This window comes from Mesoplodon bidens (genome assembly GCF_964165515.1).
Source record: "Mesoplodon bidens genome assembly, chromosome: 5".
In the NCBI taxonomy this organism is placed as follows: Eukaryota; Metazoa; Chordata; class Mammalia; order Artiodactyla; family Ziphiidae; genus Mesoplodon; species Mesoplodon bidens.
The window spans coordinates 95,487,689-95,502,539 of NC_138161.1; the positions used below are offsets into that span (position 1 = coordinate 95,487,689).

General features: G+C 37.3%; 2 protein-coding genes across 4 annotated transcripts in view; one reads left to right on the forward strand and one right to left on the reverse strand.

Moving 5' to 3' along the window:
• Positions 1-3,529, reverse strand: part of LOC308617228 (uncharacterized protein) — a 66,183-nt gene extending 62,654 nt beyond the window's left edge. For both annotated transcript variants that reach the window (XR_014015836.1, XM_081234104.1), the window contains exon 1: positions 3,454-3,529. Coding sequence is in view for 1 of the 2 variants with exons in the window: in XM_081234104.1 (XP_081090230.1) it covers positions 3,454-3,496 (43 nt within the window). In the remaining variant the exon portion in view is untranslated. The remainder of the gene's footprint in view (positions 1-3,453) is intronic.
• Positions 19-14,504, forward strand: ZNF639 (zinc finger protein 639). 2 transcript variants are annotated; one of them, XM_081234103.1, is made up of 5 exons: positions 19-216; positions 4,171-4,239; positions 5,292-5,402; positions 10,361-10,495; positions 10,642-14,504. In XM_081234103.1, exons 2-5 carry the CDS (start codon positions 4,182-4,184, stop codon positions 11,793-11,795), a joined length of 1,458 nt encoding a protein of 485 aa, XP_081090229.1. In that variant the 5' UTR covers positions 19-216; positions 4,171-4,181; the 3' UTR covers positions 11,796-14,504. The 2 variants fall into 2 exon arrangements, with proteins under 2 accessions (XP_081090229.1, XP_081090228.1); XM_081234102.1 differs by lacking the exon at positions 19-216 and adding an exon at positions 3,511-3,529.
• The last annotated feature ends 347 nt before the right edge of the window (positions 14,505-14,851 follow it).

Sequence of the window (14,851 nt, forward strand, 5' to 3'; positions counted from 1 at the left end):
TCGGGCGCTGCACTGCTGCAGGGGCTGCGGGCGTGCGGGCGCAGCTTCCTGCGGGAGAGGGCAGGGAAGACCGGATGGCGTCTTTTAAATGGAAACCCTGCCTTCGTTTTCAGGCGGGATGGCGCTCCCCTCCCCCATCCCGAAGGCAGTTCCATCCCCTGTGGAGGATGCCTCCACCCCGGCTCGCCTCGGCCTCCCGCTGTTTTTTTCCGAAAGGTGCCTCTGGGGTCGGGGCTTGGGAGTTTCCGCTAGTCGCCGGGCCCGGGTGGGGCCGGTGCGTGGCGCTGGGGTGGAGGCGGCTGGGTCCCGGTGGCTCCTGAGGGGCCCCTCCGGCGTCTGGGCCCGGGACGCCCGTCGGTGCCACGCTGGCTCTCAGGCCCTGCCGGGTGGCATCTTCACCCTCCGGCGGCGCGTCCCTTGACCGCGCCTCTAGCCTCAACCTTCAGGCCTCGGTCCCGGCTGTAAGTCTCCAGCCAGTATAGTGTAAGCCACTTGTTAGGCTGCTTATAACTCCTCTTGGTCTTGTTTTTCAGTACAGCCAAGGGACACGAGTGATTTGAGGCAGTTTATCTCTTAGCAAAGAGATAAAGCAAAGACTGACACTAAATTGGACATACAGTGTCGGTTCTAGTTCAAGTTTTCCTGTGGCATTTTTGTGTTTCATTTCTTTTAAAATCTGGAAAATATATACTTGTTTCAAAATGAAGGTGGAAAAGAACGTGCTTTTAAAACTCTTTAGAAGAAAACTGTAGCTTTTTATTGTAAATGCTTTTCTTATGTTTATACCAATTAGAAAGAGAATATTTACATTGCAAGAAAGGCCTTAGAAAGGTTGAACTCTTTGATGTAAGTGCTGACTGCCTATTATCTGTAGTGTGTTTTGTACTTAGACGTTTTTACTGTTGAAAAAATGACAGGTGGAAAAATGCTGATGAGTGTCTTGTAAGTTGCTTTTAAAAAATGTTTTGGATGGCTTGATTTTCTTTTTGTAAAGGTAAAATATTTGTGAATACCTTAGCATGAGAAAAATGTCTAGATGTGTATGCACCAAAATGTTAACATTGGTTTTTCTGGATGAATAGATTCTAAGTGATTCAATTCATTTTATTTTTTTTCTAATTTTACTGCAGTGACATATATTACATCTGTAGTTTGTTTTTAAGGGAGGAAGGGGAGTTAGTTGAATTAAAAGGTGCATGTTCAGAATCTTCCCAATGAAAGGAGGACTAGTTAGCAAATGTGTATGTGACATACCTAAGTAAAAAAGCCAAACGTCTTCATCAGGGCCGTTATACATACAAAAGGCACTTAAAAACATTTGCTGAAATGAAGGATGGTTAGCATTTTTGGTCTTGAGTGGGCATTGTACCATCTTGGCTTCAAGGAGGTCTGGTGAGCATTTGGATATTGTTTAGCCCTAAGTAGGAGTCAAAACAATTCCTGATCAAGGTGATCCTATTCCTTCCACCTGACAGTCTGAATCCAGGCCAGCTTGCAACATTAATTCTGATGCCATGCTTGGTTTCCTTTTCTTGGTTTTTTGAAAGAATTTGAAGTGTTTAACATGCTCGGCTGACAGTTTTCAGTGTTCTATCTGATACTTGTAGAACATTTAGAACATGAAGTATAAAGGTTTTAGCTGTGTAAATTCTGGAACTGTACAAAAGGTATTAGGAATAAGTCTTGAGATTTTAGTTTATTACATAAATATGAAAACAGCTTTTCTTTTTTTATTTTTTAATGCACTTGATGGGGGTGGGCTCAAGGAATGCTATTTGTGTTGTTAGGTGAGGCATTATATATATTGATAACATTTCTGTAAATTATGGTTGTCAATTTCTTTGGGTGATTCCCTTCCCCTCCTCCCAGTTGGTGGCTGAGTAAGAACTGGAAGCAAGACGTAACTTTGTGGTAGCAGTGATTAGAAGTGAAGATTTACTCACACAGTTGTTCAAAACCCAGAAGTCAGAAGACATGCTTTTTCATCTCTGGTTCTGCTACTTTGTTGACTTGATTTTCCCTGAGTTTGTTTCCTCATCAGTAAAATTGGAGTGGATTTGATAGTAGCCCTTCTATGTACTTCACAGGATTGTTGTGAAGATCAAATAAAAGAAGGAAAATTTGCAATAAACTCAGCAGCACTATAAGTATAGTATAACAGCATGTGTAGTGCTGATATACCCAGAACTTAGTGAAGCAGCAAAAATAGTATGTTCACCTCAAGTTCCTTACCACTAGAAATGAGATGGTCTTAGTAATGATGCCAAGTTCTCCCTGCTATATAGTATATCACCGTGGTGATAAGAAAAGCAGTTTATAAGCTGGTAGAGAAGACTTCACAATGCATTTTTTTTTCCTGACGTTCCTTACTTTCCCAGTGCTACAGTGGGAAGAACACTAATCTGAAATGGAGTAGGCAGTTCTGATTCTGACACTGATCTATTACTTGAATTGGGGTGATCACTTTATCTCCCTATTTGTTTCCACAACTAAAATAAAGGGATTGAAAGCATGGTCTTCAAAATCAGATCTTTGTTCAAATCCCAGCCCTGTCACTTATTAAGTATTCCCCTGACTTAAATTTATGCCTCAGTTTCCTCATCAGTAACAAAGGGTAAAGAATAGCGATTTTGAGAGTGTTGTGGATTTTGCAAATCGTAGGGTTAAATAAAATAATGTACACAGCATGGTACGTAATTGGTGCTCAAATGATCATTATTATACTTTATTAAATAATCTATAAGGATTTAAACAGTTTAAAGTCTAATTTGGAGTTGGCTTGCATTATATTGGCTTTCACTGTGGCTAAATAAATTAATGAGATTTATATTCCTATTTTGGTGTTAAGATACAGCTATAGCTTTAGAAGGTAAATTCATTTCAACGAAACGTGACACATTTACATATAGTCACATATTTATAGATTTATACAAGTTTTAGTACTTAATACAGTATGTTCAAAAGAATATTGTACTTGAGTTAATAATTCTATATAGCTTTCTAGTTGACTAAGATCTGGTACCATTATATATATATTTTTAACTTTAATTATTTATTTATTTGGGCTGCGTTTGGTCTTTGTTGTTGCACACAGGCTTTTTCTAGTTGCAGCGAGTGGGGCCTACTCTTTGTTGCAGTGTGTGGGCTTCTCACTGCAGTGGCTTCTTGTTGCGGAGCATAGGCTCTAGGCTCACAGGCTTCAGCAGTTGTGGCACGCGGGTTCAGTAGTTATGGCTCAAGGGCTCTAAGCACAGGCTCAGTAATTGTGGCACATGGGTTTAGTCTCTCCACAGCATGTGGTATCTTCCCAGACCAGGGCTCGAACCCATGTCCCCTGCATTGGCAGGCAGATTCTTAACCATCGTACCACCAGGGAAGCCCACCATTGTATTCTTGAGTCTCAGAAATGAACTATATATTTGCTCATATGACTTTTGTCATGTTTTTCTCTACAGGCATTTTTTTTAACCATCTGTGAAAACTTCCTGTAATTCATTTTTCCTCACTCCAGTATTAAGAATTATACCAAGTAAGTGGGATGTAGTAAAACTAATTAGTCAATTCTATAACAGTCTGTCAGAATTTAATCATTCAGTGGCTGACATACTCTTTTGTTCTCGACAGAATGTTGAATGTGACCTCATAAGTCAGAAAAGGATTTTTTTCTTGAAAATTATATTCTGAGCTTCTATACAATGAGTTGTTTTTTTTTTTTCCCCTGAAGCCAGGGCATCAATACAGATTTGTGACAGTATTTTTTTGAGGGAATGTATCTACCCGTGGCTTCAAAACTGCATCAAAATATTCCTAACTGTAAGAAATGTACCTGTAAAACTCTTAATTTGGTGCCATATGCACAATTTGTCTTCTATAAAAAATAATTTAAGCATAAGGCTTATGTTATTATCCAGTTTTCACAATTACATCCACATTTGAAAAGGAGTTCTCGACTTCAGTAAGAAAGAAAACAGAACTTGGTGTCCTGCCTTTAAATTTGATCAGAAAAATAAATCCAAAATGTAAGCAGAAGGGTTGTTTAACATTTCTCTTACGAGGTGGATTTTCATGTGGCACACATACTTCCTATTGCCAATAAATTACTTGGTTAGAAGAAAATTTTATAACAATATTAACAGTTGTGATATATTTGTTAAATTTTTCCATTTTTAGATTAAAGAGATATGAATGAATATCCTAAAAAAAGAAAAAGGAAGACTTTACACCCTTCTCGTTATTCAGGTCAGTGTGTGATTAAATTATTTAAAAGTTAGGCCATGTATTCCCATGCTATTGTGTTTCCATGATTTTCTCATAAATGATCTGATAAGAGTTAAATATCTGGGTCAACTTTTAGGTGAGAGTAAACTTTAAATAAATTATTTGAATATATATTTCTCAATGTCTGCCATGTGCTAGGCACACATCAGAACTTTACAGACATTGTTTATTCCTCACAGCTTTGTGGTTTATAGATATTTAAAATTAGATATCCAAAGTTACATACTTGTACAGCATAATGGATATTTGCCTCTGTGATTCCCAAGTTTGTGCTTAAGGCACAGCAATAACCTTGGTGGAAGATGTTTTGCATCATTGGGAAAATACTTTATCTTGTACATTATTTTCAGAAATATGAATTTCTTTTTGATTGTGTAATTTTAGATCCTTTCTTTGAGGTTGGCTCTGCTGTCTTGGCAAATAAGATGTCTTTGGCCATCTGTAACAAATGCAACCCACATGCATATACTTGGGGCAGTCTCAGGTATACCTGTTAACCAACCCAACCTACACATTTTTCATATCTGAGGAAATTAAGCCTGGTTTACTGCTTACTGGCACTTCCCAGGCAAGAGTTGAAATGGCTATATTCAGAGCCCTAACTGGTCCTCAGACTTTCCCCTATGTGTTATGCTTTTCCTACCGTACATGGCAGATCTTCTTGGTAGTTAATTCAATGTTTTTTTTGGTTTCTTATTTTTGGGTTTTTGTCTTGTTTTGTTTTGTTTTGCAATTAACATGTATATTGCATATTTATATTTTGTGGGATTCTGACCAAGGCAAATGTATCTTTGTGTGCTTCAGAGTATTATATTTTAAATTGTATAATTTATGGTTCTTTCAAAGCTCAAAGTCAATGTCAGATCTGAATTATAAAAGCCTTGAGAATTGAGGGAAATATTAATACTTTATTACAAATACTATGAAATTTTATATCAGTTGGATAAAGAGATTGCTGTCATTAAATGTATATATGTTCAGTATGCTTGAAATTTTTAAAATTTTGTTTTCAGATTCCTCTGGAATAAGCAGAATTGCAGATGGATTCAATGGCATTTTTTCTGATCATTGTTATAGTGTTTGTTCTATGAGACAACCAGACTTAAAATATTTTGACAACAAAGGTATATCTAAATTTTCCAAAATATTTTTCTTTAAGTTGCTTTTATAATTTTTCATTTCTTTTTTGAAAATGTGGGTGAAAGTGATGATTTCAAAATGGGCAAGTGTTTAAACTTAAGAAAACAAAAGAGTTTTGTGTAAGAAAGTGAATTTTAATTTTTAACATTATTTCAGAGATATAAATCAAAAACACATCCTCCTAAATCAATTTTAATCAGCTAGGAATCAGTGGCAAAGCAGGAATGACCCAGAGTTTGGACCATTTATGATGAAAGGTGAAGAATACTGTTACACACAGTTCTTCCACTCAGCTATACCTTTCAGTCTGGAGGGCTAATGGAAGGAAAGAACAGAGGGTGAAGGACTTGATCATTTTCAATCTTGTATCTTCTACTGACTCCTCTTTTCTGGAGCATAAGATGAATAGTAACTTGCATTTGTTCTCTTCTTCCTCTGCAATAATCAAAACTCCCAGTTCCCGTGAGCTCCTATTATAGGTACAGATACATAAATTATTTAAAGAACATGCAGGGATTTCCCTGGGGCACTAGTGGTTAAGACTCCGTGCTCCCAGTGCAGGGGGCCCGGGTTCAATCCCTGGTCAGGAACCTAGATCCCACACGCTGCAACTAAGAGACTGCATGCCACAACTGAAAGATCCCACGTACCACAACTAAGACCCAGTGCAGCCAAATAAATAAATAAATAAATATTTTTTAAAATAATAAAAATAAATAAATTTTAAGAAAAGAACATGCAGAGTCAGAGACATCAGTATTAACTCATGTTTGGCTTAATATAGACACAAATGGTTACATACAGAAACATTTATGGGTATATCTATATATACATGGTAGTGTACATGCACATATTTTTTGCTGTGTTAGCTGAGGGGGCCTAGCAGAAATGACAACCCAGTAGCAATGAGCACATCTAGTGCTCAGACCTTGGTTTCTAATACCATTTTCCAATAAAAGAAACAAGGGCTTCTTGGAGAAATGGCTGATTTAAGGGAGAGGAAACAAATCTGTACAGAAGAATTCCAAATTATTTATGTAGATATCCTCACTCAAGGAGGTGGAGCATAACTTTCCACTCCTTAAGTGTGGACTGCACTTAGTGACTTAATTCCAAGCATAGAATATGGAAAGTAAGAGTGACTTTACATTGGAGAAACCTAATAAATACCCCGGTTATCAAGTTCAACGTCAACAGTGATAAACCAAGTTAATAGTATGTACTCTTGATATGATATGATAAAAATGACAGTTTGCCTCTGTGTTTCCCTCCCAATAATCCATAATCCCAGTCTAACCATGAAAAAAAAACCAAAGTTCATTAGTGGGACATCCTGCAAAATACCTTACCAGTCTCCTCAAAATTGTCATGGTCTTTGAAAACAAGGGAAGTCTGAGAAACTACCACAGTTAACAGTAGCCTAGAGACATGACAACTAAATGGTATGTATCCTGGTTGGGATCCTGGAACAGAAAAAGAATATTACGTAAAAATATCTGGATGAAGTATGGACTTTAGTTAATAACAACTTACCAGTATTGCTCATTAATTGTAACAAATATTAATGTAAGATGTTAAGAGTGGAGAAACTGAATGGAGGATATATGGGAATTCTCTGTACTGTCTATTTTTTTTTTTTTCTGTAAATCTGAAACTTCTAAAACATAAAGTCTGTTTAAGAAAGACCTGATGTTGGGCTTCCCTGATGGCGCGGTGGTTGAGAGTCCACCTGCCGATGCAGGGGACACGGGTTCGTGCCCCTATCCCGGAAGATCCCACATGCCGCGCAGCGGCTGGGCCCGCGAGCCATGGCCGCGGAGCCTGTGTGTCTGGAGCCTGTGCTCCGCAACGGGAGAGGCCACAGCAGTGAGAGGCCCGCGTACAGCAAAAAAAAAAAAAGAAAGACCTGATGTTGAAGTGCAGTTTTCTCTACCGACTGGCATTTCAGCTTGTCCATGTTAACTTTAAAACACTGGGGCTTTAACAAATTGAAAGAGAAAAATCATATGATCATCTCAATAGATGCAGAGAAAGCTTTTGACAAAATTCAACACCCATTTATGATAAAAACCCTCCAGAAAGTAAGCATAGAGGGAACTTACCTCAACATAATAAAGGCCATATATGACAAACCCATAGCTAACATCATCCTCAATGGTGAAAAACTGAAACCATTTCCACCAAGATCAGGAACAAGACAAGGTTGCCCACTCTCACCACTGTTATTCAACATAGTTTTCGAAGTTTTAGCCACAGCAATCAGAGAAGAAAAAGAAATAAAAGGAATCCAAATTGGAAAAGAACAAGTAAAGCTGTCACTGTTTGCAGATGACATACTATACCTAGAGAATCCTAAAGATGCTATCAGAAAACTACTAGAGCTAATCAATGAATTTGGTAAAGTAGCAGGATACAAAATTAATACACAGAAATATCTTGCATTCCTATACACTAATGATGAAAAATCTGAAAGTGAAATTAAGAAAACACTCCCATTTACCATTGCAACAAATAGAATAAAATACCTAGAAATAAACCTACCTAAGGAGACAAAAGACCTGTATGCAGAAAATTATAAGACACAGCTGAAAGAAATTAAAGATGATACAAATAGATGGAGAGATATACCATGATCTTGGATTGGAAGAATCAACATTGTGAAAATGACTCTACTACCCAAAGCAATCTACAGATTCAATGTAATCCCTATCAAACTACCAATGGCATTTTTCACAGAACTAGAACAAAAAGTTCACAATTTGCATGAAAACACAAAAGACCCCGAATAGCCAAAGCAATCTTGAGAAAGAAAAATGGAGCTGGAGGAATCAGGCTCCCGGACTTCAGACTATACTACAAAGCTACAGTAATCAAGACAGTATGGTACTGACACAAAAACAGAAATATAGATCAATGGAACAGGATAGAAAGCCCAGAGATAAACCCACACACATATGGTCACCTTATCTTGGATAAAGGAGGCAAGAATATACAATGGAGAAAAGACAGCCTCTTCAATAAGTGGTGCTGGGAAAACTGGACAGCTACATGTAAAAGAATGAAATTAGAACACTCACACCATACACAAAAATAAAATGGATTAAAGACCTAAATGTAAGGCCAGACACTATCAAACTCTTAGAGGAAAACATAGGCAGAACACTGATATAAATCGCAGCATGATCCTTTTTGACCCACCTCCTAGAGAAAGGGAAATAAAAACAAATGGGACCTAGTGAAACTTAAAAGCTTTTGCACAGCAAAGAAAACCATAAACAAGATGAAAAGACAACCCTCAGAGTGGGAGAAAATATTTGCAAATGAAGCAACTGACAAAGGATTAATCTCCAAAATTTAAAAGCAGCTCAATATCAAAAAAACAACCCAATCCAAAAATGGGCAGAAGACCTAAATAGACATTTCTCCAAAGATATACAGATTGCCAACAAACACATGAAAGAATGCTCAACATCATTAATCATTAGAGAAATGCAAATCAGAACTACAATGCGATATCATCTCATACCAGTCAGAATGGCCATCATCAAAAAATGTACAAACAATAAATGCTGGAGAGGGTGTGGAGAAAAGGGAACCCTCTTGTACTGTTGGTGGGAATGTAAATTGATACAGTCACTATGGAGAACAGTATGGAGGTTCCTTAAAAAACTAAGAACTACCATACAACCCAGCAATCCCATTACTGGGCATATACCCTGAGAAAACCATAATTCAAAAGGGTACATGGGCATCCCTGGTGGCGCAGTGGTTAAGAATCCACCTGCCAATGCAGGAGACACGGGTTCGAGCCCTGGTCCGGGAAGATCCCACATGCCGCGGAGCAACTAAGCCCGTGCACCACGACTACTGAGCCTGTGCCCTAGAGGCTTCGAGCCACAGCTACTGAAGCCCGCGTGCCTAGAGCCCGTGCTCTGCAACAACAGAAGCCACTGCAATGAGAACCCGCGCACAGCAACGAAGACCCAACGCAGCCATAAATAGATAGATAGGCACGTGAACCCCAATGTTCATTGCAGCGCTATTTACAATAGCCAGGACATGGAAGCAACCTAAGTGTCCATGGACAGATGAATTGATAAAGAAGATGTGGCACATATATACAATGGAATATTACTCAGCCATAAAAAGAAATGAAATAGAGTTATTTGTAGTGAGGCGGATGGACCTAGAGTCTGTCATACAGAGTGAAGTAAGTCAGAAAGAGAAAAATACCATATGCTAACACATATATATGGACTCTAAAAAGAAAAAAAAATGGTCATGAAGAACCTAGGGGCAAGATGGGAATAAAGACACAGACCTACTAGAGAAGGGACGTGAGGATATGGGGAGGGGGAGGGGTAAGCTGTGACAAAGTGAGAGAGTGGCATGGACATATATACACTACCAAATGTAAAATAGATAGCTAGTGGGAAGCAGCCGCATAGCACAGGGAGATCAGCTCGGTGCTTTGTGACCACCTAGAGGGGTGAGTAGGGAGGGTGGGAGGGAGGGTGACGCAAGAGGGAAGAGAGATGGGAACATATGTATATGTATAGCTAATTCACTGTTACACAGCAGAGACTAACCATTGTAAAGCAATTATACTCCAATAAAAGTGTTAAAAAATAAATAAACATTGGGGCTGAGCTGAGGGAATAAAGACTTACTCAAACTCAGTAATTTCAAGTTAAAATTCCCAAGTAACTTTAAAAAGTGTATTCTAGTCCAAATAGGGCATGGAAACAAAAGTAGTTGCTTGTTTGGACAGATTTTCTGTGAATCTGTGGTATGCAGATAACAAAGCTTTTCATAGCTAAATTTAAGTCCTTAGTTCTGTTGGAATTCTAAATTATATTTAAAAACAGTTGTGCTTTGTTTTAGAATAATGTTTAATGCTTTGATATAAATAATAAATATTTTTCCAAATCCCTTTTCACAGATGATGATTCTGATACAGAGACGTCAAATGACTTGCCAAAATTTACAGATGGAATCAAGGCCAGAAACAGAAATCAAAACTACCTGGTTCCCAGTCCTGTACTTAGAATTCTAGATCACACTGCCTTTTCTACAGGTAAGGGAAAGTAATTAATAGAATTTGCACATTTTGTATAGATCAGTGAAAAAATAATAAGTAAAATAAATTTCTTTTTGTCAGTGACTTATTTAGTAGGTCTTATTTAGTAATAATAATAATAATAGCCTTGTTTTATTTCTTAGAAAAATCTGCTGATATTGAAATTTGTGATGAAGAGTGCGACTCCCCTGAATCAGTCAACCAGCAAACTCAAGAGGAGAGCCCTATAGAAGTTCACACTGCTGAAGATGTTCCAATTGCTGCGGAAGTGCATGCAATTTCTGAAGATTATGATATAGAGACAGAAAACAATTCCTCTGAGAGTCTCCAAGACCAAACTGATGAAGAGCCACCAGCTAAACTTTGCAAAATTCTTGACAAGAGCCAAGCTTTTAATGTGACTGCCCAGCAGAAATGGCCTTTACTGAGAGCTAATAGCAGTGGCCTCTATAAATGTGAACTTTGTGAGTTCAACAGCAAATATTTTTCTGATTTAAAGCAGCATATGATCTTGAAGCATAAGCGTACTGATTCAAATGTCTGTAGAGTATGCAAAGAAAGTTTCTCTACCAACATGCTTCTGATCGAACATGCCAAACTGCATGAAGAGGATCCCTACATTTGTAAATACTGTGATTATAAGACAGTAATTTTTGAGAACCTCAGCCAGCACATTGCAGACACCCATTTTAGTGATCACCTTTATTGGTGTGAGCAGTGTGATGTACAGTTCTCCTCAAGCAGTGAACTCTACCTACATTTCCAGGAGCACAGCTGTGATGAACAGTACTTGTGTCAGTTCTGTGAACATGAAACGAATGATCCAGAAGACTTGCATAGCCATGTGGTAAATGAGCATGCATGTAAATTAATAGAGTTAAGTGATAAGTATAACAATGGAGAACATGGACAGTACAGCCTCTTAAGCAAAATTACATTTGACAAATGTAAAAACTTCTTTGTATGTCAAGTATGTGGGTTTCGGAGTAGACTTCATACAAACGTTAACAGGCATGTTGCTATTGAACATACTAAAATTTTTCCTCATGTTTGTGATGACTGTGGGAAAGGCTTTTCAAGTATGCTAGAATATTGCAAACATTTAAATTCACATTTATCTGAAGGGATTTATTTATGCCAATATTGTGAATATTCAACAGGACAGATTGAAGATCTTAAAATTCATCTAGATTTCAAGCATTCGGCTGATTTACCTCATAAATGTAGTGACTGCTTAATGAGGTTTGTAAATGAAAGGGAATTAATAAGTCACCTTCCAGTCCATGAGACAACTTGATTGTTCTCTTTAACTTCCATAATGTTGATGTAAAATAATAAATTTGACTTTTTTGCAGTTGTTAAAATGGATGATTTTAAACACAACTTATGAGAACTGTCTTTAACAAGATCTTTTTAAATTTTTTTTCTTGGCATTGCTACCTTTTTCAGTATATAATTGTATCCTAAATGTGGTATTTTCAGTGTATTGTAGTTGGTATTTTTAACCGCTTTTGGTGACTATCGTCATATTTCTTGCATGTTCTCTGATTTCATAAATCGATAAGAAACAGATGTACTGAAGAAATTAGACTATAGTTTTCCTTCCGTAAACATAGGTGCTGTAAACTTTTTCTTTAAACTCAAAACAAGATCAGTTTTTCATGTATGAAGTCGTTAAAGTACTGTACTACCAGAACTAAAGTGCAACATAATATGCACTTAAGTCCACTGATAGTCCCATTAATAAGATCCAGACCCTCCTTTTGCATTCCCCAACAATTATTATCCCCAAGGCAATCAGTGAACTCCCCATCTGTGTGATTGTTTCAGTGACACTAGGAGGCCAGCGTTATGGTAAGAAGGAGAGATCTGATTTTCTTGGCAGTCTTTTTTTAATTCTGACTCTCTTTTAACCCCATCTATGTGCTAAATAATTTTAAATGGGGAGAAATTGGTAAGGGGTTTAACAATAAAGTAACATTTCATAACTCATTTATAAATGAATAAACAGGTTATTTATAATCTGTTCACATTTCATTTTCAGTTATGCAACTGCAAAGTCATACCCAAACTTCTGATACCAAATCATTTTCTGAGAAAACCCACTGAAGTATTAAAATGGAAATAGGAAGATGTGGGAGATAGGGGTTGCTGTATGAAAATGTATAGATTACTTTTGATAATGGTAAATCAATCTTCTATATTAGTTTCCTGTGGCTACCATAACAAATTATCACAAACTGAGTGGCTTAAACAATAGAAATTTATTGCCTCACAGTTCTAGAGGCTAGAAATTCAAAATTGAAATATTAGCATAGTTGATTCCTTCTGAGAGCTGTGAGAGAAGGATCTGTTCCCCGCTGCTCTCCTTGGCTTGTACGTGGCTGTCTTCATGTTCACATGGTCTTCTCCCTGAGTGCAAGTCTGTTTCCAACTTTGCCCCTTTTACAAGGAACCAGCCAGTCATTGGATTAGGGCCCACCCTGATAACATCATTTTAACTTGATAAAGACACTATACCCAAATAAGTTCATATTTTGATGTACTGGTGCCCAGGACTTCAACATATGAACTGAGTGGAGTGAGGGAGAGGCACAACAACTACAAATCAGTAACAGCTTTTTATAGTATCAAGGAGATCGCATTTTGTGCATTATTGACCTCAAATACAATAAACGCTGGCACTAACTATATTGTCATTCAGAAATATTGATGTAGTTGAAAAGACTGATTTATGACCCACAGTGTTTTTTTTTTTACTTCAAGACCCATGGGAATTGAGTCTGTTTTGAGAATGGTGGCAGCAACAAGTTTTTCAAAACCAATCATTTTTATTTCCACCATTTTGTTATATATGCATACCTGTATTGCTAGAAACTACCATTCTATCTGATTATCACATTCCAGGTAGAGCTGTCTGATGTAAATGTTTCTTAGAAGATTTAAAATTGTAATGAAATAGGAAGAAAACATTAGAAACCATCTCGTCTACACACTCTAGTTTTCTAAGTTTCTTATAGAAACAGAAACTTAGGGTTATTATTAGGCCAGGGTCCCAAAACCAGTTATAGCAGACAGGAGTGGAATCCAAGTTATTTGGCTTCCAGTGTAGTTATGTTTCCATTACACCATGTTACATAAAAATCTAAGGTTTGTCCTTGGGATGTTTTTCATAACTACGTAACCTAGCCATGCAACTACCTTCTTGGTAATTCTGTCTATACTTTTTTAATATACATCCAGCTTCAGGAATTTGATTTTTAGGAAACAAACCTTAAATAAATAATGCCTGGGTTTTTTTTTTAATTGTGTATTTTACAGCTTTACTTTTGATCAGGTGTTAGTAATCAAATTAGAGATTGTAATGCAACTACTCCAGAGGTATTAAATCTAAGTTTTAGAACCATACAATTTAGTGCTTTTTTGCTGAATCTGCAGCTTGAGGCCACATCTCACTGACAGTTTGTCCAATAAAACCTTTTTGCTTTGACTCAGCTTTCAAATAAGCCTATGACTGACGATAAATTGCTGCGGTAGCAAGTCTATATTTTTAGCTAAATGAACTTCTTTGGAAAAACAAACCTACCTAAAAAGAAAATTTTCTAATTGCTTCTAGATTTTTTCTGCGCAAAAACAGACATTTCCACTGTACTCTTTTGTGACTCGAGAAAACAGATGGTGATGTTTATTAGCACTACAATAGAATTCTTGGCAGTTGTGAACAGTAGTGATGGATCTTTTTTTTTCATCTTCACTTTGCAGTTCATGTTATTTGAAAATGATTGTGTGGTACTCAAAAGCTTGTAAATTTCCTGCTTGTGGATTTGCCAATTTTACCATTTTAAATCACCTTTATTATTCCTCTGAGTGTGTGTCATCACGTATTAACCAGTTTCTCTGTTTCACAGGGTCTGTAGCCTGTTAGGTGATAGCTGAATTATTGGCAGGTGTAGCCAGTAGTGTTTTGTTTTCCCCCAATAAACTAACACTATTCCTAGTTTTTAAATCTGATTTTCAAAGCATTGAATTACTTAATTCCTGGCAATTTACAGTTAATCTTACTCAGCTTGTTCTCCCAGTCTTACCTTTTACAAGCATGTTAATATACTCCCCAAACTACTGTGATTAATTTTTGATGGAATTTTCATGACTTAAAATCACTATAAGTGACATAAATTTGAAAAAGCTAATAAAAATCAAATAGCCATGGGAATTCCCTTGCGGTCCAATGGTGAGGACTCCATGCGTCCATGGCAGGGGACATGAGTGAGATCCCTGGTCAGGGAACAAAGATGCCCCAAGATGTGCGGCACAGCCAAAAGAAAAAAATACATATCAAATAGCCACAATCCT